General features: G+C 49.0%; 5 protein-coding genes across 7 annotated transcripts in view; 2 read left to right on the top strand and 3 right to left on the bottom strand.

The window, feature by feature from the left end:
- The window catches only part of LOC125947894 (TLD domain-containing protein 2), a 104,049-nt gene extending 79,842 nt beyond the window's left edge, over positions 1–24,207 (bottom strand). The window contains exon 1 of the mRNA XM_049673402.1: positions 23,177–24,207. Coding sequence (XP_049529359.1) covers positions 23,177–23,178 — 2 coding nt within the window. The 5' untranslated portion in view covers positions 23,179–24,207. The remainder of the gene's footprint in view (positions 1–23,176) is intronic.
- Positions 346–24,306, bottom strand: LOC125948019 (uncharacterized). Its single transcript, XM_049673647.1, has 3 exons — positions 24,207–24,306; positions 1,563–2,101; positions 346–555 (listed from the first exon to the last, which is right to left on the bottom strand). Exons 2-3 carry the CDS (start codon positions 1,708–1,710, stop codon positions 392–394), a joined length of 312 nt encoding a protein of 103 aa, XP_049529604.1. The 5' UTR covers positions 1,711–2,101; positions 24,207–24,306; the 3' UTR covers positions 346–391.
- LOC125947999 (protein D3-like) overlaps positions 5,566–27,710 on the top strand; it is a 348,887-nt gene continuing 326,742 nt past the window's right edge. Inside the window, exon 1 of the mRNA XM_049673626.1 lies at positions 5,566–5,576. The gene's annotated coding sequence lies outside the window, so the exon portion shown is untranslated. The remainder of the gene's footprint in view (positions 5,577–27,710) is intronic.
- LOC125948001 (stromal cell-derived factor 2) lies at positions 25,010–26,293 on the bottom strand. Its single transcript, XM_049673629.1, has 4 exons — positions 26,148–26,293; positions 25,739–25,937; positions 25,547–25,674; positions 25,010–25,467 (listed from the first exon to the last, which is right to left on the bottom strand). Exons 1-4 carry the CDS (start codon positions 26,221–26,223, stop codon positions 25,205–25,207), a joined length of 666 nt encoding a protein of 221 aa, XP_049529586.1. The 5' UTR covers positions 26,224–26,293; the 3' UTR covers positions 25,010–25,204.
- Positions 27,472–27,710, top strand: part of LOC125947890 (chitin synthase chs-2) — a 28,835-nt gene continuing 28,596 nt past the window's right edge. For 2 of the 3 annotated variants that reach the window (XM_049673377.1, XM_049673376.1), the window contains exon 1: positions 27,472–27,579. The gene's annotated coding sequence lies outside the window, so the exon portion shown is untranslated. Of the gene's footprint in view, positions 27,647–27,710 lie in introns of all 3 variants that reach the window. The other variant, XM_049673378.1, reaches the window with a different exon arrangement.

Here is a 27,710-nt window from a genome sequence, read left to right as displayed (position 1 = left end):
AATGTGTGAAACATCGCAGCATAAATGCACTCGATCGATCCCAATCGATACCGATCCTCGTAGGTAGGTTGAGCGCGTATGTGCGTAAACATTGGTGGATAGTTTGGTTTGGTGTATTGGTGCCAGAAGAGAAACAAAACCAAAAGAAAAAAAACGGGAAACACTATTGTACCTAAGAAACAATGGCCAATAAACAACATTTCGCTACCTAGAGAACCTACATCAAAAGTCCAAAAGTACTACCGACACGTGGCCAAAAAAGGGGCTACTAAAAAGACACACTACACACACGCACACAGACAGAACACGGTGGTGGAACATCCACGGTGTGTGCGATCTGGTATCTTTGCTGTCTGCGTGGTAGGTTCAAAAGTTGGTTGCTGAGAAACACTTACTGCCAGGTGAGACTTCCGGTAATGCCCTCGCGCAGCCGATCGCGCAGTGACCGCTGCCGGCTTGGCCCCGGTCCGGTCGGTAGTGTCGGTGGGCTGCCGCCAGTCGTTGACGACATTTTGCTGCTCCCAAAGAGGGACAGTTTCGTCGGGCTACCGCTGACTGTTGGGGCCGACCGGTCGACCGCGGTGCACGAGCACCGGAAGGGGCCGATGATTCGGTGATCCATGGAGAGATGATAACACGCAGGGCAGGGCATGGTGCGCATAAGTTATGTAAATTTGACGGCAAAGAATCGAAACGGCAACAGGTCCCGGTCCGGATTTAACGCCGATTATACCGCGTACCACGGGTGTGGTTTGCAAGTGGGAGTTTCGGTGTGGTTCGTGAGTTGTTGTTGTTGGTGGAAGTGATGGCGAGGTTTTGTTTTTTGTGAAGCGCGATGCGTACACGAATGAGATTCGAAAACAACGACGATGTCCAGTGGCCAAATAACGAACAGGGTAAATGTAGAATGGTGGAAAAAGAATTATGATCAATTGGAATCCTCGCATCTATTGCGTTCTTGGGTTAATGAAGGAACTTCAAAAATTTCGAACTCGGAGAGCACTGCCTTCTTGGATTGGTTCTTGTTTTTAGTAATTGAAATGGTTTCATGGGGATGAGATCTACTACCATCAGTGATGTTCAATGATTACTAACTCGGAAAGGATTGTGCAATAACAATACAAGCAATCATCACTCAGACGATCGATGGTTTGTAAATGGAAAACAAACAACAAACAGAACTAATTGAAAAAAGCACTGCTTTCAGCGAGGGAGGCCGCTCCACCGGAACTGGTTAAACAAATGTCAAAAACATAGTACCAGATGGCTCATAAATGGTCGTAAAACAAACCAAACGTCAACAAAGAATGGCAGAGAGTGGCTGCTTGATTTGAATAGCAAAATGGGAAATTAAAACAGCAAATTAGCTGGCAAAAGCAGGCAAAGCTGTTTCGTCCGCTGAACGGAATCGCAAAGGCAATCGTCGGTCGCAAGGATGCGACCATGCGACTAACGGGGAAGGATGATGGAGCGCAATGCGATGAAAAGCGGAACCAAAGGCAAAGGAACAGGCTCCCGGGGGAGGGGTATCAAGAAACAAATCAAGGAGCAGGCGAACGTACCGCTAGGGAACGAGAGCGACGAGTCGATGGAGTTGGCGTTGCCGGCGGTGGATGAGGCGAGCGATGAAGACGATGAGGTGTGCGTGCTGAAGCTGCCGGCGCCGAACGTGCGCTGCTTCGGTGAACAGTCCCGAGACGGGGTTGACATCTTTACCCGAGACCTTTGATCAACGAGCTCGTTGGAGTACCGTGGCCGCAACGATGCGCACTTTGGTCAACGGTGGACAGGGGGTCTTTCCTTTTCACTCTTTTGCTCCACCACGGTGGACATTAATACATTATGCGGCAGTTCTAACAACACGGCTGTGAATGCGCACTCCTCTTACACCGACGGACAGTTTACATTCGACTGACCGGCAGCAGTAACAAGATAGATCGGATTTCCGGTTTCTATTTCGATAACGGCACTATTTAAACGCGGCGTATTGAAGGTGCTGCTCGTGGTAATCTCACTCTGGTTAAGTTACAAAACAAATGGTCCTCCAAATGGGTTATATTTGAAGGACTAACAATCGGGAAATTGACGGGCGAATTGACTGCTGCAGAAATGAAAGAAATTATGAATTCCTCTTCTCACTCTCTCTTTGGTTAGTATGCACGGATTCGTGCGGATTCTACTGCTGGCTAGAGAAAACTCTACGACTAAACATAGATTATATTAGTCGATGCCATGCGAGGCCTTCGAGGGGTCTCGTAAAAAAAACTCCGAAACGGCCGAGAATTGACGAGGAAAAATGTGACCAAGTTTAACGATAAATTTCGCCTTTATGGCTAAACTTCGGGTCGGATGTAATTTCCGCACGTCGGTAATGGGAACTCATTTCCCGAGTGTGAAAGTGTGTAATGCCAACGGAGGCCGCACACGTCCTGGCTGATCGGTGTGCAGCAATCGAACTTTTGTCATCCACCGTTATGGACGTTTCTATGCGATTACCCACCGGTCGGCATCGATTTTCATCGTTTTGTCATTGTGTACCATATACACAACCATACATTATATTGATATGCCGTACGAAACACCGGATCTCGTCGGGTGTATTCTTCATTTAGACCCAGATTGTGGTGCACAAGCGATCACCGTTGTATGACTGCTCGGGCGAAGACTTTCTGCTCAGCCGGTTAAAACTCACAACTGCTCTCAAGTATGACGATTTTCTAAAAATCTTTATTTGTGTCACTTGAATTTCGATTGGTGTAAAATTTTCACAGGACACCTAAGAAAGAGTCAGTGTTCAGGGAAATATGTGAAAAGAATTTTACCGCCATACCATCGGGTTTTCCTCACATTTTTTACCTCTCCGGTATCTGTGGTGCTCGAAATATTCACACTTCGAGCAGTTTGTGTCTACCCCAGAAGTTATGCAAATCTCGGAACAATGCACTGATCGGTGGCCAAAAGAAATATTTTCTGTTTTCATTTAATTTTCACATTTTCCCTGAATCTTGAACGTCCCCTGAGTATCCTGTGAAATTTTTACATTAATCGAAGTAGAAATGACTTAGATACAGATTTTTGTAAAACCGTCATACATGGTGCAGAGCCCCAAGGAATCACTCTCAAGAGCCCCTAAGAACTCTCAAGGACTGCCTGCAGATAGTCAGGACAAAATCATATCAAAGGGTTGATTGTGAAGGCAGTCGCTACAAATTGGGATTGTTTTGATGACGGATCGGCATCGGCCACCTAATGATTCGGTCGGAAGAAACCTAGGCATGATGAACGACCGAAGGCCACCACGCTTAGCGGAAGAGCCCTAAATCAAGAGAAACTATCGATAATTGAGCGGAGCAAAGTTTGGTTACTTATTTCTCGAGAAAGCTTGCAACTTTCTATGATTAGCTGTAACCCGAAATAGCACCAGGAGGAACACACATGATAAACAGACGAGGGGAAATCGATCAACCCAATAAGTCCACGGAAAGGCTTTCAGATGTTTTGGGTTTTCTGGTTATTGGCGAACGTAAGAGCTGCTAACGCAAAACAATGCAACCGGGTAACGAAGAAGAAAGAAGCTAGCAGCTGCCGACCGTTTCGTAGCGAAAAGCACAACATGACAACATAACGGATGAGATAAACGACACGGCAATCATACGTAGCGCAGGCACATACACATACGCACAGGAGCGATTCTGTCGAAACGCGATTAGCCAAAGCGGGTTTACAGCAGCGATGAAGTATGAAAATGAGCACCTCTTTAGTAGCAAAACGACGATGAAAGCAAAAATGGAAATGGTTGAAAATAGCAAGAAATAGAAAGAGTGTAATGTACACGAGAAGAGAAGAACAATGGGAAACAAAGAAATATAGCAAGTGAAAGATGGCGAGAGGAAGAAATGGACGGAAAGTTTGTGTAACACAATTAGAAGCACCGGAAGTCGAACCGGACGATTATAGTGTAATGGCCACGGCATCGTGAACGTTACAATGAAACAGGGAATAATAGAACACAGTGAAGCGATATGCGATGATGTGGAAAACAAGTGGAAGAAGTGAAAGTATAGAGAAAGAATGAAACACATACATCGATGAGGGACGGCAGCGAACCGATGGAGGCGCCTGGTAGTGAAGCTTTTGGACCGTTTTCACTCCCAAATCGGAGCTTTCCGGTAGACTTGCTACGCTGTGCCGCGGATGGTTTGATTGCCTTCGTGTTGGTGAGGTACAGGAAGAGACCTGATCAATACCGTTGACATCAAGCAGACCAAAAAGACGCTGCAAAAACTATCGAATACGAATGCCACGTGTTGGTTCGGTGCGTGTAATGTGACAACGAGTGTGTTGGCAGTTGCTGAGTGTAGATTGTTTCGAGCAGTTCGGTGTAACAGGAAGGGTGTTGAGTTGAGTTGATACTTCCACTCAATTCTGTACACTATTCGAGCTGCGGTGCGACCAGCCCTCAATAGGAAGACGGGGCACCGGAACAGAGTCTTTCGTAGAGGCGCGGTGTAAGGGAACGAAAAGTTAAAGACGTGGTTTTGAAAAATTTTGCTTCTCAAACGGAATTCAATCGGTAGCCAATTGTACTATCCTGAAAGAAAGAAGAATCCGAAAGAAAATGGAAAGAGAGAAAGAGAAAGAGAAAGCAAAGGAAACGAAGAAAGAAAAGACGAAAGGAACTCCGGTTAAATCGTTTGCTAACTGTCTGTTTTAGAGAAAATCGTTCTATGTGCCAAAGAGAGGATTACCAACAAAACCAAAAACATTGTACCGTCCAATATTCAAGAAAACAGAAACAAGAGTCAGAAGAAAAAAACATTCGTTTTCATTTTTTAAAAAACATCCAAACACAACTAAGAGAAGAATCAAACAGTGAAATCATCATTATCAGAATCACGCAATCGTACAAAATCGTGTTAATCACAGCGAAAAGTGAGATGGAAAAAGAACGGGGACAATCACAAGGTTGCACGAATCAAAATACTATATACACGGCAATCCCGAAACCGAGACCGCTTTGGTTTCTGGTTGGCGATGCGAAGATGAAAAGGCAATAACAAAACACACACACACGCACAGACAGACAGACAGACACACAAAAAAAAACAATGCAACCCTCAGAGTCGAAGAAATCACAAGGGCTAGGGTGAAACCAATTGATATGGTGCTATGTAGAAAGAATGGCGGAGAAAGAGCACAACACGGCGTGTCGGAATTTAACAACGATATCGTGATATCGTTAATAAATTAATAGGTTTAGGTAAATATATATACAGCATGTTCCACTCCAAAGCATTCAATACATAATGAGGAATAAAATACTTAATGAGTAAAGAGAAACATGAGCCTCGATATTCGATACAGATTACATAAAAGGCAAACACACGACCACACGCTATGCCACGCAATAACACTCAATCTAACCCTTTAAACTGTAGACACACGCTGATGGGGAGCATCGACCCATCAGAATATCTTTCGCTTTAATGTGCATGCAAGGTAAAAATGAGTAAATGATTGAATCGAAATGGATCTTCGGTCAACTCGTTCGGCTAACAGTAGTTTGTGGAAGTGTAGCTAGTAGTTCGAGTTTGTAGTTTTCTCGAGTCCGGCGTTGAGCATATCAAAAGTTTTTGCTCTTTATCAACGATGATGCCAAGCGGAGGGCGATGAAGAGAAGAATTCCCCAAGCGCAGCTTCAAAAGCGCATAAAACACGTAAGCAAAGAACCGGAGAACATAAAAGTGCGCGCGGTCACAGCGTGAGGCAAATAAAAACCCAGAAGCAGGCGGTCTCGGTTTCGCGCGTGGCATCCGGTGCTTACGGTTCCCCATTTTCCGGGTAAGCCGTGCGGGCGCTCTGTTTACGACGTGATTTGAGACCAAGCGTAATAGGAAAAGTAGATGATGGGACTGGCGTGGCAAATCCTTTTGCGCGGCCACCACCATGCGGCCGGTTTTGTTGGGCATTTGTTGCCCGCAAATGAAACTTTACGATCGAGATCGCTCAGCTCTGGCACCGTTGCAATGTGGTGCACACCAGCGGCGCTCGAACCCGAGTCCACGAGTTAGTCTTCTGGGGACACCAGCCCCATCTACTTTTTTTTTCTTCATCAAATGGATGTCCTGTAGTGGCCGATGTTTGCAACAAACTTTCATACATTCGAAATGATCTAGATGCACATTTGCAGTTGGGTAAGCTCGAAAACATTAACTCGACCCCCCGTGGAGAATACACTGGAAATATGCTCAACTGCTTATCAGCATGGCGTCACCGAGGCGCTTAATTTGTAGCTAGCACGAACATAGTGTTCGCTAACGATTGCAACACGATGATGAATAGAACAATTATCTTTGCCGTTGCAATAAAGAGAATGAAATTTACGGCTAGAGAAGGATGAGCTCGGTTTAAGGAATGATATCATTTTGGTTTTGACCAAAACTGCTTAATCTCGGGGTATATAAAAGGTTATCATTACTTTTGTTGGACCGGGATCGTTCTAGGATGAGTTCATTGAATGATTATGAATGATGCATATCAATACAAAGTACAACGTATAACAAACACACATAAAACAGGTTTACAAAACACAAATAGGAGTTACTGAAGTCATGCTCGCTACATGCTATATTATCACTACGGAGCTTACTGTCGTTGTAAATTTGCGCGATGATGAAGGGCTTATCAGATGACTTACCTGTAAATAGATAGAAATAAATAAGTAAAGCACATTAGAAAAAGCCGATTTTAAAATCCGGAGAAATTTGAGACGAGAATCGAAACACAAAGTGCCTCAAGTAATGACGAACAGATCCGATCACTAGCCACCGATGGCGCCGCTGGCCTTTTCTCTCCCCGCTCAAGAGAACCACGGAGAATGTCCCAGGAATAAATTTAGAAATGAATCCAATCACCGCCCCACCCCCGATGGCAGCAGCAACAGTGGGGCGGGATACTAAAAAAAGAAACCTCCCACGGAGCGCAAGGATTATGGCGAAGCGCCCGTGCGCTCGGTCGTGCAGGATTATGTCATCCATGAACAACGATCGGCAGCGGCATGCCGATAGTCGCCATGCCCGTGCCGCACCATTGTTCGATGGCTGTCAATGTGTGTCTGCTGCTATCGTAAAACCAACACCACATGACAGAATGATGCGAGATAAATGAAACGGGCTGTCAAAATGAAATTATTTGCATCATTAAGCAGCAATGCCACCAGCAGCAGCAGCAGAAGCGAGGCGCTGCTACCGGCAGACGTGCCATGCCACGACATCATCGATGTATTCCGAGCCGTCAGCGCCATCGACAACATCATCATCAGTAGCAACACACTGGCGTTCACCATGTCTCCCACGAGTGATGGGTCTGAGAGGGTGGTGAAATGATTGCCATTGCCAAGCAAGCCAGGTCATGAAACTGGAATCAAAACATTCAAACAGTCTGTAGCCATTGTTGTATTTAATGGAAGCTTGAAGCCCTCGTATCCTGCAGTAATGTAAGGCAGCCTCTTCGACTTCCAAACATTCGTGTTTTAGTATAAATCAATCCTAGGAAAAACGTTCTTGTGATGACATACTGTGTCAAAAATCCATGCCATGCTTGAGGTTGCGGTCGTTCCAGGTTCTCCCAAAAATCCCCATCGAAAATCCTTGACTCTTTCGAAAACATACAAATCCCTCATCTCATAATCCCTTCTCAAGAGAATAAAAACAAAAAAAAAGTTAGAACACATCTGAGGCGCTGTTTGAGCAGCACAACCGCTGGCATCCGGGTACACCTGTCCATCACACATCCCACCGCACGACGCCCGATACCAACGAGGGTATCAATCAGTGTTTTCATTCCCCCTCTTTCCTCTGACATCAACGGGGTCGGCTAGGGCTGGCCGTTGGATGGAGGCCCCAAAGGCACTGTTTCTTTGTGAAATAACTTTTCTAGCACGAACGATTGATGGCAAACAGGCGAACTTGGGCAGAATTCGAACAATAATATGCCATTAGAGGACGACAGATGGAGAGAGAGTGAGAGAGAGAGAGAGAGACAGGCATCGAGAGCACAGAGAGCATCGTGAAGTCGATTCCCATTTCCTTTACGCTGTGTTGTTGTGCCGTGCCAGCAAACGAAGCTCAATAGATTGATTTGAATTCCTGTCCTACACACGAAACCACGGAAATCAATGGTCCTTCCAACCCCACCCTTCAGGACACCGATGTGTCCACGTGTGCTATGTTACGCTCGGTGTACGATTGTTCAAAGTAAAATATAATGTTGCGAACGTAATTTAGTGTTGCCTCAATTTCACCAATTCTCTCCGGGCATCCAGGATCTGACACCATCAAAGCCGTCGTCTCCATCGGAGTAGTCCATTTCGACAAAATTCACCACCATAGAGCACAACCACCCCTTAGCAAGCCGTTGCTGGGAGTTGCACCATTTTAAAGCCAATGATTTATGACAAGAACGGGCAGCCTGGTGGTGTTGGTGGTGGTGGTGGCGTTGACACTTGACTGATCAAAGTTTCAATGGAAAATTGAGTTTCAACCTACCTACCGGCATCCCCCCCTGCCCCTGGCAACAACCAGTGCCGCTTCGCATTAATAAATTACACAAAACCCTCCCCTCCCTGACATCCCCAGCACGATCCGGTTAGCATGAATCCGGGCGGCTCACTGATCATTAAAACTTGACTCAATTCTGCTTCCGATGGTGGTGGTGGTGGTGGTGTTCCGCTTCTGCGCTTCCCGCTGCCCGGACCCGGACCGCGTACCGCGTGAACTTTCCCACCGGTCGTCCACACACATACACACCACTACAAGTAGCGTTTCCCAAGAAACTGAAATCCCAATAACGCCCCACAATGCACGCTCTGTCGCTTGCTCGCAGAGAGGTCCTCTAATGAATTTCTGTAACCTTGATCGATCTGGGGAAGTATGAAGTCCCGAAAAATTAATTAACACACACACACACACGTACAGCGGCCCGAAGAAAAAGGAACGGCCTTACGGCCTTTTGGAGTGAGGTGCCCTGAGACTCAAGATACGGCACACAAACTTTCCCCGAAGAACGAAGAAGCGTCCTGTTTTGTTTGCTTAGTTCTCGCTCGTCGCTAGTTTCTTCGCGCGAGACGTTCACCGGAGTACAGCGGTACAGCGGTAGCGAAAGAGGAAAATGAAGTGTTGCGATGAAATCGAAAATTCCTCGGAACACAACACCCGACGATGTGGACCCGGTGTGTGTGCGTACCTGGAGGAAGAGGAAGAAAGGGATCCGGGTGCGAAAGGCACTACCGATAAGAAAAGATGCCAGGCCAGATGGAGTGGCGTGCCGGTCCAAAGGAAGGATAATAAACTTTCGATCGATGCGAAGCCCGTGGCCCTTTCATGGCTGGGATGGTGGATCCTACCATCCGGGGTAGTGGGGTTAGCTCCCCTGCAGCCATCTCGATTTACTCTCGCTTTTCCATCATCATCCCACAGCCAATGGCTCATCTGGCACACAGCACGACCCCGAACACACACACACACACACACACACACAATACCGAGTGTTGGCCCTGGAACGACAACGAACACCAGCATCAGCGTCAGCAGCAGCAGCAGCAGCAGCATCAGCATCACCATCGTCATCCACTGGCATTTCCGACATCGTGTCCTTTTGGCCGCCTTGTTGTATCCCTTTCCGGCTCGTCTCTGCATCCCCCCGCCCCTTCACAGCGCCCAGCGATGTAACCTTGACGTAGCACTTCTTCTCGGCTCGGCTCGGCTCGGCTCATGCTTTCGCCATTTCGAAATGTCGAAACCCTCCGTTCCCGCGGAATGGTTGAGGTAGTTGAGGGCCGCAGTGTTGAGTGCCCCCCCCCCCCCCCCCCCCCGGATCCTTCGAGGCTTCGGGTTTCCGCCCATGGAGTGCCTTTTTTTCTCCCTCCTCCCCCCATTTGACGTCGATTGCGTACTTCTGGTCTTACTGTGACAGCTGCAGGGAGGCTGCGAGCGTAATGTCAATTGGTTCGGTGGGACTGGGGAATGCGCCGGTGCGCCGGCACCAGACCAGGACGCAGAGAGCTCGCGCGCGAGACGATTGACTTTAAGCGTTTTCAGACCGGAGTGCCGCAAGCAATGGACGACGGCAATGGCGCACCAGCTGTCACATCAAACAAAGCGAACAGCGATGCTTCTTCGTCTCTCTTTCTCACTCTCTCTGTCCTTATGCCTCGTCAATTCGCAAGCCAAGGGAATTCATCTATCCTCGTTGATTGAACAACAAAAAGGGACCAAAACAACACAGCCACCGACACCGATGCCGACAGATAACGCAGATAAATGGTTGACTCGTAAATGGTGTCAGTGTGCAGCCGGTTTCGCAGCGAACGATCGGCTGACCTCGCCTCTAAACAACGTCCAGAAAGGAACGAAAATGGAGAATCCTGATACAACACCACTTCCGAAATTAGCTTTCGGTTCGAACCGTGGCGTGGCGGCCACGATGAAAAACTCCGCAACGAACCGTCTCGTGCCAGCGGCTGCATACCGAGTCGAGTCGAGTCGAGTGCTGGCAGACGGCCAATTAGAAGCAAACTGTTGCAAACTACAGAACTACGCCAGAACAGCAACTTCCGAAGCGGCCGCGAGAGAACTTGTTCTTGTGTTAGTCCTTTGTGTAGGTCAAGGACGATAAAATTAGCGAAACCGCGCGAGATGTTTTGGCCAGTCGCCCATCGCCGCCACTCGTTGCACTTCCCCCCCCCCCCTCCCTTTCCATTTAGGCAGCAGCGATATCGGAATGTCCCCCGGACATCAGTGACGTTTGACCTTCCCGGAAAACGATGGTCGGCAAAAAGGTTTTGGCGATGGCTTATCTGCTAGTCAGTGAGTCAGTCAGTCCACCACGCGACAATTTTCCTTCTTTCTTTTCGTGTTGTTGTTGTTGTTTCGTGTTGGAAAATTCCAGGGTAGAAATTTTCCTCAATGAGCACCTGAGGCATGCCTTGGGTTGCCATCGTTACACGAAACCCAAGGAATCTACACCAAGTCCAAGTGACATCCAGCAGCTGTTTGGCGTGCAAGATCAACAGATAGGCTCCGGTGGCTTCCAGTTCTCTTTTCATTCATCTATCTGTCAACCACCCCCCGCCGCTCTTTGGGGTCCTCGGCTTTGGCGTCTGGCGATGACGTTGAATGGGAAACGAGATAAGGATGGAAATCGGACAAGGACTTTCGCCCCCCAAAAAAAGAAGAAGCATAATGAACAATTTCGGAACCTTTCGGAGAGTTCCAGCAAAGTCGAATAAAGCTGCTGCCGGTTCCGTGGCAATGCCGGGGGATACAATCGGAGAAGATTGTGCCGATTGTGCCGAGACAATTCGCTTAGGCGAGACGCGTCGTGCGCGTGGCACCAGAACAGAAGCAGAAGCATATTACCACAACCTCGCGATACGCGTCCGGATGTCTCGCAACCGGAAAAGTGGAGAAACCATAAGACCGCCTTCCATTCGAACCGGCGCGCTTTCGGGTATCGGCAAACGTTACGTAGCTGTTGAGCTTCCCCTGGTTCGGTGGAGGGGTCGGCGGAACCATTAAAAAGCTTCGCTTTAAAAAGCCAACAACGACGCCCACGCCACCCCCACCGCCCCATTGCGTAAGCGAGAAAATTTTTGTGTCGCAAAGAGCAACGTCGAAATGAATAAAGTCCGGACGATTGGCGGTTCAGGGGGTGGGATGGAGTGTGTAGTCATGCTACTGAACCAACACGCCACGGCCACGATTTTATGCTCGCCGGTTCGCCAGTTCCTAGGTGACCGTGGCTTATCAGGCACGAGCCATCAGCAGCAGCACGGAACCGAGAAGGCCTCACCGCTTTTCACGGAACTACGGGGAAAAAAGCGCCCCGGAACAGCATCCTGGCCTGGGGGGGGATGCTGTCGGCCTAGAGCCCTGCCCTGCCCAGCGCAAGAAGTAATTTGGCACCATTTGTGCCACCGGCAGCAAAACTCTTCGAACATAATCCTTTTCTCATTTTACGACCACCATTTCACTCGTTCGTTTCGCGGCCATGGGCCGGTTGACGGTTCAACAAACAGGGGGAAAAGGAGAGAGAGAAAAAAGGAAGCCAGAGAATGCCTTTAAAAAGATGGACCTTGACTTGCTGCTCCGTGGCGGCTGCTGCTGCTGCTGCTACTTGTGTTGTGGACCAGTGATGGTGCTGGTGTGGTGGCCAGAGCAGACCGTGGTCACGCGTTTTCTCTCGGTCCGCCATCAGTCTCAATTAAATTAGGATTAGCCAGATTGAGGCGCACCTCCGGGCGGTCCTCGAGTGCCCCGGGTACCCGGCCGGTGGTCCACGCACACCGTGGACCGTTCCGTGGAGCATAAAAGGCGAACGCCGCTCGCTGACAATATATGCAATTATGTTTTTTGGGTAATAAAATTCAATTACATGGCAGGCAATGGTATGGTGGTGGTGGTGGTGGGCATGCCTACAGTGTGCCACGCGGTACCACGAGGGAGTGCGAATGAGTCTATAAAATGTCGTTCTGGCAGCGAGTTGCCGGCTGCAGGTAGTGCAGGTGGTTCCAGCTAGCTTGCCGGCGGAAATAAAGTCCTCGCACAACATCCATGTCCCGCACACACAACCACACACACACATACACGTATACACTTGTGACTGTCTTGCCGACAAATTGGACGATTAATCTGTTTAAGAAGTTTCCAACTCCACGGAGCCCCCCTTACTGAGCCTGGGACTGCCGACTGACGCACTAACTGTTGCGACTAATTAGGAAATTTGAACAGAAATTGAACGTTCTGGGGCAGTGCAGTAGCCTTATCTCTCTTGTCATTTTACAGATTTCCTTCAATCGACTTCAATTTGTCAATGGCCTCGGCAGTCGGTCGGTAGTCAGGGCGTAAGGATCGTAAGCATCACTCTCCATCGCCACAATCGCCTCTACCAGGCAATGGTCCCCGGGCCGGGACAGGATGACATAAAAATATGTTTCAATTATGGTGACGAGCACCATACTTTTGCCAAATCATCTCGGCGCTATCCTCGAAATGACCGCGGTGCCCCGGAAATGGCGAATCATGTCTTCCTTTTTTGTCCTCGGTTCCTTTTTCCACTTCCAGCTCCCAATGGTACCCCAGGAGGAGGAGGAGAAGGATGCGTCCCACAAGAGCGATGCTGCAGGCTCGGGCTTGAATGACCCACATCAAATCGAGCAATCAACAATCGGACCCTTAGCTACCCGGCCACCACACCATTCCACCAGTGCGCTGTCATCATCGATTACCCAACTTCCGCTAATCCGGGTGAAGGCAAAAGGATAACTCAATCTTTGACAGACGAAACGGTACGAAACACAAAACACACGCAACCAACGACCAAAATTGACCACAGCAGCAGGCCACAGTCCAAGGTCCGAATGTTTTTTTCTGTGGAGTGTTCGGTCCGGGATTCGTTTCTCGGAGACCAGGACGAGAGGCCGCTATCGGCATCATCATCAGTCACAAGCGCCTACTACCGCCGCTACCGGGGCTACCGTGGGGAGAGTATCCGTATTGTCTGCGTATCCACTTCGCTGTTAAGTAGTGTTCGCCGCGCCGGCATCATGGTGTCCTTCGTTCGTCTTGTAAATGATGTTCTTGTGATGGCGACGTCACTCACTCACTGCTAGCAAGCCGCACAAATGGCCTGTTAACGCTGTGGAACGCGGGGCAGGCAGGCAAATTATGTAACCATGTTTTCGGCTGTCCTTCACCCAAGACGGGACGGGACGGGACGGGACGGGGTGGATTCGAGAACACGCGGGGCCATCGAAAACATGCCGAAGAAGCAAAACAACCGCAGCACGCGCGCCCGCACACACACACACGCACACACAGTGCGAGAGAGTAGAGATGATGCGTGATTGAGGCCGGGATGGATGCAGAGCAGAGGGGGTTGGCGGTAGCGGTGGCGGTGGCTTCTCTCCGCGCACAAGACTCTCGAGAAACAAGAACAAGTGAAAATTAATGACACAGGAATCTTGACATGATTAATTGCACTTGCGAAAGACATGCTGACAAGCAATGATGGCGCAGGATGGAAAGCATGCTGGCAAGCAAGCTAGCTGGCTGGCTGGTGGTGGAACAAGCGATCAATAGCGAGCCTCCCAGGCCCGGGGATCGCGATTCTGGTTAGTGAATCGCTGGCGCTATGCTTTGGATCGCGTGCTTCAGCATCCTTCCAGCATCGCGCAAGGGCAAGGGAACGGCGTTCTCGGGCTTGCGGTACCGGATCAGAAGTCAGATTAGATGTCAAGCGGGTAAGAATCCGTCTGAAGTTTTGGAAGGAAACCCCTTCCCCGGGGAAAACGCCGAGAAGAACAGCTACTCCTCTGGTGCTACCATTTAACGAAATTTCGGGAAAAAGGCAGAAAACTCTTCCCATAAAAACCTTCTCACGGACCGCCGGCGAGCGATCGATGGCGGTTAGTGCTTTCTAGCGGAAATGGTGCCAACGGAAAGGTAAATGATGATGTCATGCAGGGAAAAGGACGTTCCCTCGGTACGCGTCCGCTAATGCTGGCCACATACTGGGTGGTCGCGTGGCTGTGGCGCCATTACGTGGATGACTACTTCGCGGTTCGATACTAAATCATCGGTTCGTACGTGATAGTGCACGATCGAGTTTAACGATTCGATCGACATTAGGAACACACACACACACACACACACACACACACGGCACAATCAAATCTAGTGTAGCACCTACCAGTCTGTAGCCGTAACCGTTCAAAGTCGAAGTCGCGTTCAGACAACACTCTACGTCCAGCGTTCCAGCGAAAACAACCTGGCGCCTGGCGAAGTGACGCAATGTTTGCCGGTCCGTTGGTACCATTTTAGGACGAGGAGGAGAGGGCTGCGCCTTTTTCTAACCTGCCATTCTGGTACCAGTATCCGTACCTTACCGTTTTTCCTTTTGCTCCACTATTACGTGAGTTGCAGCAGGGAGTGAGCGAGCTTCGAACAGGATAGCAGCAGGTGAGCTGCATAACCGGTAGTCAAACCAACGAACAATCAGATTAGCGGAGTTCAGGGACACCAGGCAGACAAACAAGCACACGGTTCCTTGTCGTGATTCTAACCGCATTGCAACCAACGGGGAAGCCCTCCTCAGCAGAAACCACTTTGCAATCGCGGTGCTTCAGACGTTTGGAGGCGCTATTCACAGGGATTGCATTTCAATTCCGACGCCATTCGAAACCGTGATTCCCTAAATCCAACTTCTCCATCCCTGGAAAAAAAGCTAGATCCACAACTAATGCTATCCGGCCACAAACACGCACACGCACAGGACCACTATCGAAGTCAATCGAAATCTATCGTCTTCCCAATCCAATATGGTGCCGTCCAATGGAGCCCCGAAGCACCGAAGGAAGAGAAGAAATAGCAGAAGTTGCGCGTCCGCGTGTCGTACAGCACAATCGACCACAAAACCAATCACTCCTGCAAACTCCGATGGTCCAGGGGTTCTGTGCAACGACGACGAGGTCGACGGACAGAGGGGCTGGTGTTGTCACACGTCCGGATCGGAACAGGAAATTCAAACCGTCCGGAAGACATTTACTCTCTAGGAAAGAGAGTCAAAGCCAAAACAAGCACAACGCAAGGAAAGCCCAGGAAAGGAAACGGGTGAAGAAGGGTGAATGGCGGTGAGAGGTGATTTAGTGTCGCGCGTATCGCGTTCGAATCGATAAAACAACAATTCCCTTTCCCACCCCCGACCCCGGCGCTGTCCGGAAATGTCCCGGAATTCCAGCTGGAACCGGGAATTCCCGTTGGAAACAGGGGAGTTTCAAAGGCGGCCAGCTAGCCAGCAAGTTCACAATCGACATCGACCACGTCGGTGGTAGTGGTGCTAGTGGTTGTAAGTTTTATTCCAGATGTTGCGTCCTGGAAGGCTGAAAGGTGGCGCATGTGTCGCGCATCACACGCTACACAACGGAGAAGTCCTCGATTCCCTTGGAATTGACTTTGACGTAGTTCGTGTCCTCGTGCTGCTCGGTTGTCCTTGAAGCACCGAAGTCGACCAAACGATTGTCCCGAAACGATGGTGATGGTTCATCCATAAAAGAAATGGTTGGAACTCTGCTGCACGCCCGCGAGGTCTTCGAGGCGCGAGGTTGTGGTGAAGGACATCAGTAACAGGGGTCCATACGTGAGTCCGATCCACTTGGGATCCCCACTGCGCTGCGCTACGAGGGCTTAACGATGCCGAAGCACCTTCTCGAGCAAACGGAAACCGGAAGGAGTAGATCTACCGAGGGCAACACGATGATGGCACTTAAGTCCGGGCCACCACGTGACCACCACACGAACGCGCGACCACCACACAGCAGGACCGCGAAGAGCAGAAATGGATAATGCCGTTTTGGTTGGCCTTTGGTTTGGTCGGCCTTACCCTGCAAATACATAACCCGGCGAGCAGCAGAGCGATGCAGAGCAGCGAAAGGAGAACAGGAAAGTAATTTTCTCCCAGCCAACAACGACAACGACAACGACAGGGACAGGGACGTTGAACAAGGGTGAAATTAGCTCACGTACAGGCCGCAACGGCCGGTATCTGTCTGTCTGTCTGTCTGTTGTTAGCCTACGATTTGGCGATGACGAAAAAAAGAAACAGCAAGAACGAAAAGACACACAAAACGGAACACGGTCAGTGGAGAGGAAAATTGTCCCGAAGGAAGGCACCGGAAGCAAGGAGACGAAGAGGCAGCAGCAGCAGCAGCAGCAGATCCGGAACAACCGGAACTAGGTCAATGTGATAGGCTCCCCTCCTCTCATGCGTTCTCGCCGTTGTCGTGCCGTCGGCTCAGGGAGGGATTCTGGTGTTTTGGCGACGCGATGGTCCACGAGTGAGGCCAGCAGCAGCAGCAGCATTATGGGCGGGGTTTGGAGCACTCGTACCTCGAAGAGTAGTTGACATCGAAGAGAAAAGAATGTATCCCTCGAAACGTCGACATTCCTTTTTTTCTTCTTTTATCGTCCACAGAAACACAGAGAAAGAGGGCAACAAACATGTCGAAGCATTTTCCTCGAAGCACCATCGGCCAGCGACAGCCGAGCGCAACCCAAGACGACAATTTTGTTCCTTCCCACCACCACTACCACCACCAGCACCATCAGACAGCGATTCTTCCCCGTCGACCTTGGATTGGGCTTGCTTGTAGCGGTGGTTGGTTATGCTGCGCTATGCTGTGCTGTGCTGTACTGTGCTTAGTGCTAAACCGTTCGCAAATCTTCCTCTAATCCACTTGGTGGCCGCGGCCGGGTATGGTGTGCCCCTGTCGGTCGGTCGGTGAGACGCTTCCGAAGATTGCTCTCCCTGAGCACTTCCTTGCGGCAAGGGCGGCAGAAGAAATGGTGGCAAGGGAAGGTGTAATTTGGAGCATCAACCGCACATCGCACCCCATTTCGTTTTCCAGGCGATATGTTCTTCGATAGAAGAGAAGAAAAAAAAACGCTCACCTTGAGACACACTCGACAGGCTCGATGAAGGGAGGAGGGCGACCCAAAATGTGATAAGAAGCCCATCGCCCCGTGCAGATGGGATTTCGGTCGGCCGAGAGGATTGGGATGGTAGTAGTTTAGGGGGGGGGGGGGTGAGGGGGTTACCACCATTCGCTGTTGATTTGAATTTAAAACGAGCGACAACAGCACGGACCGCCGACTGCTGGAGCTGGATTATGTTTTTGCAAATCCCCAAAGGACAGGGAAAGGGAAGGGAAGGAGCGGGGATAATTTAGAGCAACATAAAACGTGTAATAAGCATCGTACATAATGTGCGCCCCCAGATTGAAAAGGAGTGGGGAAAGCTAAACATGGGGATGTAATGTGTAATTCGTTTAGAAATCCATTTCAAGCACTGCAAACGCTATTGAACGCTATAGTTTACGATGTTGCCTTAGGTACTGGGTTTTTGCCGTACCGGAAAGGGGGGGAAGGGCATCATTAGTGGGGTTTATGCGCGAAACCGTCCATCCGTCCGTCCGTCTGTCCACCAGCCCATCTCTCACTCATAATTACTCACTCAACAGCCCCTCGCGCAAATGTCAACTGGCCAATGGATCGACCGAGATTCGAGTTCGCGTAATGGGACGGGGAAATTGGTTTTCCCGCGCAGCCGGTACCATAATCGTGACCATTATCATAACCATCGCCGATTATGGCCACCGAACTGTGGCTATGCATGCTGCGTTGTGTGTAACACGATTGGTTTTTTTTATTTTTTTGGGATTTGCAGCATCAATTGTAACATTCAACAAATGGACGCAAAACGCGATAGAGAGGCTCAATATCCTAGGACATGACAGATTTCATGGTACAGGATCGGCTTGTTTTGAGTCAGGAATCCCCCGGGAGCGTCGTTTCCATCTAGCAACCATAGAATTAAATACATTTTTTTTTCTAATGACTCCATTACCGCGGATATTACGCACCACAGGATACTGGGATCACCTTTTACCCTCCGCTAATGGAATGCAGTGCATTCAAAGCAGAGAAGAAAATTACTGATCCGCACAACAAAAGCGGCAAATGGGCTAGCGTGTTCCATATAAATATGGACCTTTACCTTTTTCTGCATCATTCCATCGACCACATTTTCATTTCATTTGTCATCGAAGGTGAACGATGGAACGGCGGAGCAGCACCTCACCGGAACCTTGGACGGTCGGTGCTAATGTGCTCGACAAACTGTGGCACCGTCGATATACAAAGCGGCTTAAAGAAGCCGTCACAGCCGGGTGTGCAATCGATGAACTAACGATAATCAATACATCACACAACAGCAGCAGCAACAGCACCAGCAGCAGCAGCAGCAGCAGCACCGACGGAACGGTTATGCCTGAAACACTTTCGATGAAACATTCCAAAAAGGGTCACTTTGTGGCAGATAAATCGGTCCGGCGATCGATTGAGGAGCGAACAAGAAGAAGCAAACCGGGAGAAGAAGAACGTCCCCGTAACGCCCGTCATCACTTTATTCCCAAGCATTATGCATCATTCTTCATTAACATCGATCTCTCCCGGGAGCTACATAATTTTGCAACCACCCCGCAAGGGGAGACAAGGTGTGTCGCAGTGTAAACCCCCCTCCAGGGACTTTGCTCGAGTGGCGTCCTAGGTGTGTGTGTGTGAGAGAGAGAGACAGGAAAATGAAGACGCACCCCGAGGGGTGGAAGGGCGCGCGTTGTAATATCGTTGACGCAGAACCCACCCACCGGCTATGCCCGTAAACCTTTCGCCGCGTTTAAGGAGATTTATTTTATTTTATTTTTCATAATTATTTCTCCAAAAACCGAAACCGAGCATCGTCGCCGTTGCCGTGGGCGTGAGATGAGCGTCGCAGAGCGTTCGGAGCTCATAAAACCGCTTATCCTTGAATATTGCCGTTTCCCACGATTTTCAGCCCCCTGGAGGAGGACGGGGGAGGGGGGGGGGGGGTGGCGTGTACCTTTTTGCGCTCTCCCACCCCTCACTCCCTCGATGATTCCACCCCCGCTTCCTCGGTGAATTGCGGACGTGCTGAGCGGTGCTGTGTGATGCGATAAGACAATCCTTCTTCATCCTCCAAACACCCCGCCATACGGCCGTACACAGCCTGTTGCCGTGTGTTGTCGTGAGGGGTTTTATGGGCTTTTCGGGGTCCAAACCCAACCACCTACCAAAAGGAATGTTGTGCGGAGCTTGCAAAAAAGGTCAGCGTGAACGGAACGGGGGGCGGTCGATGGAACAAAAGGGAACTTATTTAAAAATTGATGAAAACTGTTGGCACAGATAAGGCTTCGCTTCCTTCATTAATGGCGTTCCGGGGGAAGGGGGATGCGAGAGGGAGAGGGTTTTTTATTAAGGTTGAAGAGACTCCGTGAAGCCTCCGTTCGCTCATTAAGCTCCCGAAGATGCAAGCAAAGCTGTGAGAGTTAGAGAAACAGATTGTTGCGTTGTTACAGTTGCTGTGCGTTTTGATGGCTTCTTCGTGTGCGTGTGTGCTACCTGCTAGAGTTTAGTTTCATTTTTCATTTGAAACAATAATATCGAACTGGTCATAACTAAGTAGAATAGTAATAAGCCCCTTTGAGTGCCATTAAACATGCATTGTCGCTCCTCTTTCGAGGGGGCGTACCTTCTCCTGATGGAGACGCACGGTACTTCAATGGAAAGCTCGCACGCCTCGTTGCAACCCCATCTCCATTATTCCGCTGAGTCTAATGACGTTTAATGGACTCTGCGAGCTGTAGAAATTTGTCGATCAATATGCTTGCTGTCGCCTATCGATCTACTTGCCCTCTTTGCGGTTTCTTAAGCAATAGAAGCAGTAGAAGAGACCCGATGCAAGTCTGCAAATGAATAAATGATTACCCGACCTACCCATTGTGGGGAGTGGACTGACCAATTCCCGTGCACGTTCGTTGCCGTTGTTATGTAATCCATCGATGGCAACACAAGCTCCCGCTCAACACGTACTCCGTGTGTGTGTGTGTGTGTGTGTGTGAGAGAGAGAGAGAGGGGGAGAGAGAGAACAGAGGGTGACGGAAACCGAATGTATCCTTTCCGGTGAGCACGTCGAGAAGAAAAAGTAAACACACAACGAAATGCGTCGTATGTTGTGATAGTACCGCGCGCGCATACACACACTGACGTTGGGAGTGGAAAAACAGATTCGACTAACACAAACACAGCAACTGATAGCAGCGAGAGAGCGAGAGTGAGGAAAATGGAGAGCAACCGTTGTCCACGCAGAGAACGATACATTTTGTCTTTGTCTGTGTATGTGTGCAGACGGTTCCATGCTTTGCGATCCTGCGTTCGTGATCCTTTTTCGGTCGTACGCTTGGTAACCATGCGCTGCCTTGGAATGTACATTTTCTCACCATCACCATTCCCCACCCATCGCATCTGTTTCGTAACAGAAACGGTTTATGGTCACAATTGGAGGGCTTGGTCGGCTTGTACCAACACGGAAGGAGCAACTGCACTAGATACAGGTTCATTAAATCATTTCTGAAACTCAATCTTCAAACATTAAGTGCTATAATGATAAATGTTTTCTTTTTCTTTTCTTTTTCAAAAATTATTCAACCAAGCGGTCGCTTCTTATCGATGGCCTTGAGCCACTCGGTGGACAACGATGGAGAGAGCGAACGCAGATTTGCTCCGAAAACTCCGAAAGGATCCACACAAAGCTTCTCTCACGAGCACCACTGGATGGGGACAAGAATCATATCAGGAGTAGATGGAAGCTCGAGGAAATGTTGCATACGGTTGGATTGCTGAGAACAGCGAGCGAGAGAAAGAGAGAGAGAGAGAGCGAGATGAGTGTCTCAATGTTTACAACGATTCGTAAGAAATGCACCCTTCCTATCACTCAGCACCCTATGGAACGCAAGCATTATGGGGTTACTACATACAGGAGCCATCACCATAGAGGCCTGCTCGAACTGGAAGCAATCAGGAGCCTCTGTTCGCCGCCAGCTGTCAAAATTCTCAAGGGATAAAGAAGGAAACGGAGCACACTGGGACATATTGATAAGCATAATCTAGCCCAGGGGGGAAACCAAGACATAAACGTGAGGAAAGGATTAGGTCTTCCACTTTTCTTGTATCCACTGTATCGATTCCACGAACGTAGAACTTGTGAGACGATGTGAAAACCACGACAGACACGCAGCTGGGCTTTGAATAATTAACCAAAAAATGAGCTTTGTACTTGAAAGTGAGAATATGTGGAACAAATCAATAGAATACGTTTAAGCCTCATTAGCTTCATTAGGCACTTGCAATAGATAGATGTGATGCTAATAGAATAAATATAGAATAGCTCTGCCACAACGCGACGATTCGATTAGTTCTTTCAACAAGTTCCAAACGATTGCTTTTAGCTGTTGCGTGTTAATTAGTAGCATTTAACCCACAACGAAACCAGAACTCCCAACGCGATAAATCGTGAAACTGGTTGATAAAACAACCAAACAATGCTAATATGCTTGGTATCACATGGTCTCTCGTGATGCAACGAGCTGATTTGCGGTGCGATTTGACGGATTATTGAGTTGTATCGACGACTTCTTCCCCAGAGTCCAGGCGCCAACCAACAGCATGACGTCAATCATCTACCACCCAACCATGCCATGGCGTGGTTAAGGACATTTTCCCTGTTCCCTGTGCTCGCATCATCGTCGCAGCGCCGCACACCTCCGAGGACTCAATCAACAATTGTTGATATCGATCGATCGGCTGTTATGGACGGCACGACTTGCGCTGACTGCGAAAGTCGTGCACAGAGAAAGGTAAACAGAAAGTGGCCAACTCTGGAAGCCAGCACAGCTCGCGAGGTGATACACTATGGTCCCAAGAAAATTGTCTCCATCATAAGATGCTCTCCTGCTTTCTCTCTCTCTCTCTCTCTTTCTCTCGCCCGCGCGTGAGATAAATTCCGAGAAAGAACCCAAACTCCAACTTGAATCAACAACAACATCAACGTGGTGTGCGTGTTCGATCGAGTTGGAGCAGCGACTCCCCCCCCCCCCCCCCCCCCCGGGGGGAAAATGGGTTCGATGCAATGCGGGAGTGCGTGTGTCTGTGGTACGCAACTTGTTTTGATCAAGTAACCAACATGGGGCGAACTCCAGCCCTTCTTTCGATCTCGGCTCTGCTCTCTCGATCTCACGTGGTTTAAACCGTTCAAAAGCTCAGCGCGCTCTTTGCAGCGATCACCACGTACCGCGACCGTACACAGCGGTCCAACTGCAGGTCTTTTCCGTGTATTTGTTTCTCCCTACGCTCGGCCGATCGTCGATCCGGCGTTCGTTCGAACGGGCTAGACCAGAGCGGTGAAAGAAGAAATTAAACGCATACCAGCACGCATACCATTGCGGCTGTCACCATAGAGCTAAACCGACGGACGACCCACCGTTTGTCTCGATTAATGCCCATCCGGCTGACCGCATTCCGATGGTTTGCTCGAGAGAACAAGAACGGACAGTAAATGCCAATGGACTCTGATCTACACTCGCTCGAAGCAAACAGCTGGCTAGAACGCAACCGCATTCTCTCGCCCATTTATTATCTATCCACCATGCCACGGCAACGCGTAACGATTACCTTGTTGAGCTATGCTTTCCCTGCCCGTGAAAACTTACATTTTTTATGCTTCGATGTGCACCTTCTGGCCACCGCGCTGAAACAGCTGGTCTAGTCGGAATGGTAGCTAGCTGCTGCACCACGCACTGCAACACTGATTGCACAACGATTCCGTCTGGCCGTTTCTATCTGCTGCTACCTTTGCTGCTTCACTCTGTTTACTGCGTATTCGCTACGCTACGTACTGGAGCCGGTTCCGTCCCCTGTCTTCGTCCGGTGTCTTGAGCTCAACCAGAAACCCACCACGGAACCACGGTGCACAAGCAATACACGCAAAACGCACGCAAACCGGCTATACCTGCAACATGAGCACCTACTTTCGGACCACTTGGTGCTTGGTGTGGTGCACTTGAAACAGGAGAGTGTCGTCGACGAATATCCTTTCTCAGCAGCAACATGAAACCATGAGGGGGGGATTTTCGAAGCCCGTGAGGACCGAGTGCTACGTTATGCTTAGTATGGCGATTTCCCGAGTGCGTTCTTTCTTTCGTTTCCGTCGAACAATATATTTTGCAAAACAACCGCTATGTCGTCTTACTTTGAATCAATGGGCGCGATTCGGCGCCCGGTTTCACTAGCAAGTTTGACAATATAATCAGTCTCTTGGTATCATTTAATCATCATCATACACATCACAGCAACACCTTTCCATTGGCCTGCAGGATGGCCTGCACGTGCGATGATCGGGAATCGGGAAAAATCGATACCTTTTTGCTGCTGCTGCTACTACCGCGGTGCCTCTGTCAAATTCATTTGCTCACTCACACCGTCCAACCGAACACTACCACACCATCTGGCCAGCAGACCACCAGGGCGACCGCTCGGGGCACAAGCTGGCACAAATCACTTCGTGGATGACGAGACTTCCACAGGACACTTTCTTTCTTCCACAGAAGGATCTCCGTTTCTTTCAGAAGCTGATAGCACACCCGCGTGACACGCTATTGGATTCCTTCGGATGCAACCAACCTTCCCACCCTCTTCACACAATAGTGCCAACTGGCTTTGCTGGCCACTTCATTAACCAACCTTTCCGGCGGGAGGATGGGTTGGGTTCAGGCAATTTGCACTGCTGCTTACCACCAACCGTAACACTAGATTGTCTGGAACAATTTCCTGATATTTTTTTCACAATTAACCTTTCCCTGAATCTGCTACTCTTTCAAGCGCGAAACGTTGCAATGCTGCGGGCAGAATGTAGCCAGCGGTTGTGGCCAGCACCATTTCTTGAATGCCACCGGAGTCTTGGAAAATGTTCCAGCCGGGAGCTCTCGCTGGAACGCTCTCTCTCTCTCACGCTCCCTTTCGGTTCTCTCGACGACAAACAAGAGATAACTCCCATCGTCATCATATTGGAGCTGCGAAGAGCAATGTAAATAGAATGTGCGGGGGGCACATGCTCACGCAAGAGCGAAAGAGCGCCAGTCCAAGGCAGGCACTAACACATGGAACTAAGGTGGGGCAAAAGTTTGACTTGATTTTTTTCAGTTTTTTTAAAAATCAAATCACTACGAACAGGGTAAACTTATCTATTAAAGTATAAATTATTAAAGTATGAATCATTGTGAAACACAACAGTATTATTAGCTGTGTTTGATAATTTCTTATAATTGCACCCGTGCTTACTATTTTTCCAAGTACCGTTCAGAATAAAGAAAATAAAAAACAATGCTTTTGAAAACCGATATTTTTGTGTTATTTTCCAATGCATTAAATGTTGAATCAAATCGTATCGTTTTCAAGTCGTTTATAAGGATATTGTAGACCCTATTTAATTACAAATCAATACAATCTGCATTACAATAAAGGAACACGGCAAATAAACCAATACGTAACGATTGGTGATCGAGTTTATTTAGCGCTGGTTTACCCCGATATCGAAGTATTATGACTAAGGGCAGCCCCAGCTAATTGGTTTGTTCATAAAATCAGCCATTCCTCGATTGAGCTATTGACATGTTTTCAGTAAAGTGTCCTATTGCCGGTCCACAGTAAATAGTGGCCTGATCGTGGAGCGTAGTGACTGTTTACAGTTCCGTGTGGATACGCGCTCCACTGTCCTTTTCCGTCGGATGTATGAACAAACCTTCGGCCGCAACCCATTCCGTACCGCTGTATGGGTTTGGCAAGCCGACCACCTCCATCTGTCCGTTGATCGGTCGCCCGAAGGTACGGCCCGACACACCCAGATACATGTCAGTGTCCTTGTGCTGCAGCCGCACGGGGTTCGTCCGCAACCAGCTATCACCCGAGCAGATCAGCGTCCAATGATCACCGCTATCACCTTCACCTACGGGAGGGGGGCGATTAGATGGATTAGATGAACACGTTTCAGATAGTGACGTCGTGATGGTACGACCGACGCCTACCCTGATCATCGCCATAGGCCGAGATTTCCTGATTTCCAGACAGCGGACTCTGGAAATGGTGCGAGTGGAGGTTCTTGTTGGTTGCCAAGTGGTGCAATCGGATCGTCTCACCACACTTGATGGGTTCTCTAAAACGGGATAACGAACAGTTGAGCAGAACACGTTGCCAGTCTCCATTCCCTCATTTCTTACCCTCGCTCACAGTGCTTGCCAGTGGCGGCCTTTATCGCCCAGTGGCTGTTCACGTCCTCCTGCAGTTCCGTCGCCGTCACGGACTGTTGGCCCGATCCGGTGCCATACTTTACGTCGTGCGAATGTAATCGAACCCGATAGTCCACGTTTTGCAGCTTCAGCACGGTTCCGCAGGTCACATATTGGTTATTGCGAGCGCCTAAAATGGACCAATCGATTAGCAAATGGTGCTGATTCAGGAATTCCCGTTTCTAGAATCTCTGACGTGGTTCGTTCTCGGGGCATGCCGGCTTGATGCAAAGGGACACACATGCGCCCAGCGCGACCAATCAGAGCCCACCAACACACGACGGCGATAAAGCAAAACAAAATCGCTTGCTTCGATTCGTGCGACCGAAAACGTACTTACCAAGCGTTAAATCGATGATACTTAAAAGACTAACGACTAGAGCGAAGTCTAGTAATACGCTGCTATGGAAAACCATGCTTAATAAGTTAATTTACTGTACTTTTTGGCTTCCTAACAGGCCTCGAGTTCGAAATCGCTTCCAACAAAAGTGGGAGGAGGAAAGAAAAACACGTCCCCTGTCAACTGTCAACATGACGCCAACATGAGCATAACGTTGTTTCAAAGGGTTATAAAATACACTCCCCGTACGCTGTACAATGTACATGTTCTTCCCGCCAGTTGCGTGAACAAAGCCCTCTCTTGCGGCGAAAGAACACGTTTTTTGGGAAAAAAAAGTTCATATTTTCAAATATTATGTTAGCTAGCAGGTAAGATAATGAATAAATTTAACATCAAAATATAACAAAGTTATCATACAAATTAGATATGGATGATAACACAACTACTTCATAAATATTTGCAAAACAGGTTGTGCAATCTCGTGCTCCCAGCATTCAAACAAACAGATGAGAAATAGGCTGTTACTAATGATAATAACCGCCATTTATTGTTCTAAACATTTGTCCGACTAATGCAACTATTTTCCAGACAATTTCATACATTAAATACTATTAATCGATTGTATGTTCCAATTAACAACACCATATGCCTATATTAATAATTTTGCCTAAAATGAAACAAGGACGCATGACTACTAACATTTAAACAGTATTATCATCCTTCTTTTTACAGCCATAGTGGGCGTCTGATTCATTCGATTATGCCGGCAATTAAATACCGGAATAAAATCGTCCTTCGGACTTACACACTGCAGTTTGCTTACGCACCACAGTTTCTAAAAAATCTGCATCCGCAAGCGATGCGCAACCGATACCGATGCTGCGTGACTTTCCGGAAAGGTCCTACCATCATCAACCTTCAAGGATACGATGAGGATGCTGGGTTGAAATAGTCAGCATGAATCAGATGCAACCACTGATCGGGGAGACACTCTAGCCCCACGTCTATGTCTCCGCGGTTGCGTCTACGAAGCAAGCAGAAACGACATCAACCATCACCAACATCACCGCACCATCGCGACGGCCAACCATCCATCGTGCATGGTTCGACAACTGGTTCTTGGGTGGCTTTTCGGTCGACCGCGCGATCACGGCTGGGGCTCTCTCCAGGTGTTCACCAACACAAACACCGCTAGCTGGTGGCCGATCGTTGATCGGTCTCAAGACAACGAACTCGCTCGCTTGCTGCAACGTTTCACTCGGATCGCACTTTTCCCCACCGCGCATTGGCCTGGGGTGCCGCGCAGGCAACCAACGACGAAAGACTTCAACGACCACCAGTCACCAACGAACCCTGGTCGCATGCTGTCCGGTTTGCTGCGTCTCGCGATTGGCGCTAGTTGTCTGGCCGATCTGGACGATCTGCTTCTTAGGTTTGTGCCCATTCCCAACTGGGATTCCTGCGTTGCGGTGCGGTGCCCGTCGTGTGTCCGGTGCGGTGTGAGTGCAGCAACCCCGTTTTGCGGCTCGATTTTCTCTTTCACTTTCCATTCGAACCCGTTCA

The sequence above is a fragment of the Anopheles darlingi genome, chromosome 2 (genome assembly GCF_943734745.1).
Source record: "Anopheles darlingi chromosome 2, idAnoDarlMG_H_01, whole genome shotgun sequence".
Lineage (NCBI taxonomy): Eukaryota > Metazoa > Arthropoda > Insecta > Diptera > Culicidae > Anopheles > Anopheles darlingi.
The sequence above is the reverse complement of the archived record's forward strand: the minus strand, read 5'-3'. Positions and strand labels throughout refer to the sequence as shown.

Excerpts from the sequence above, each read along its gene's own strand:
- LOC125948019 (XM_049673647.1), bottom strand. The coding sequence starts at position 1,710 with ATGTCAACCCCGTCTCGGGACTGTTCACCGAAGCAGCGCACGTTCGGC. Across the intron at positions 556-1,562 it reads GTCGCTCTCGTTCCCTAGCG|TCAGCGGTAGCCCGACGAAA; the intron begins GTACGTTCGCCT and ends CGGCCCCAACAG.
- LOC125948001 (XM_049673629.1), bottom strand. The coding sequence starts at position 26,223 with ATGGTTTTCCATAGCAGCGTATTACTAGACTTCGCTCTAGTCGTTAGT. Across the intron at positions 25,938-26,147 it reads TATCATCGATTTAACGCTTG|GCGCTCGCAATAACCAATAT; the intron begins GTAAGTACGTTT and ends GGTCCATTTTAG. Across the intron at positions 25,468-25,546 it reads GGCCTATGGCGATGATCAGG|GTGAAGGTGATAGCGGTGAT; the intron begins GTAGGCGTCGGT and ends CCCCTCCCGTAG.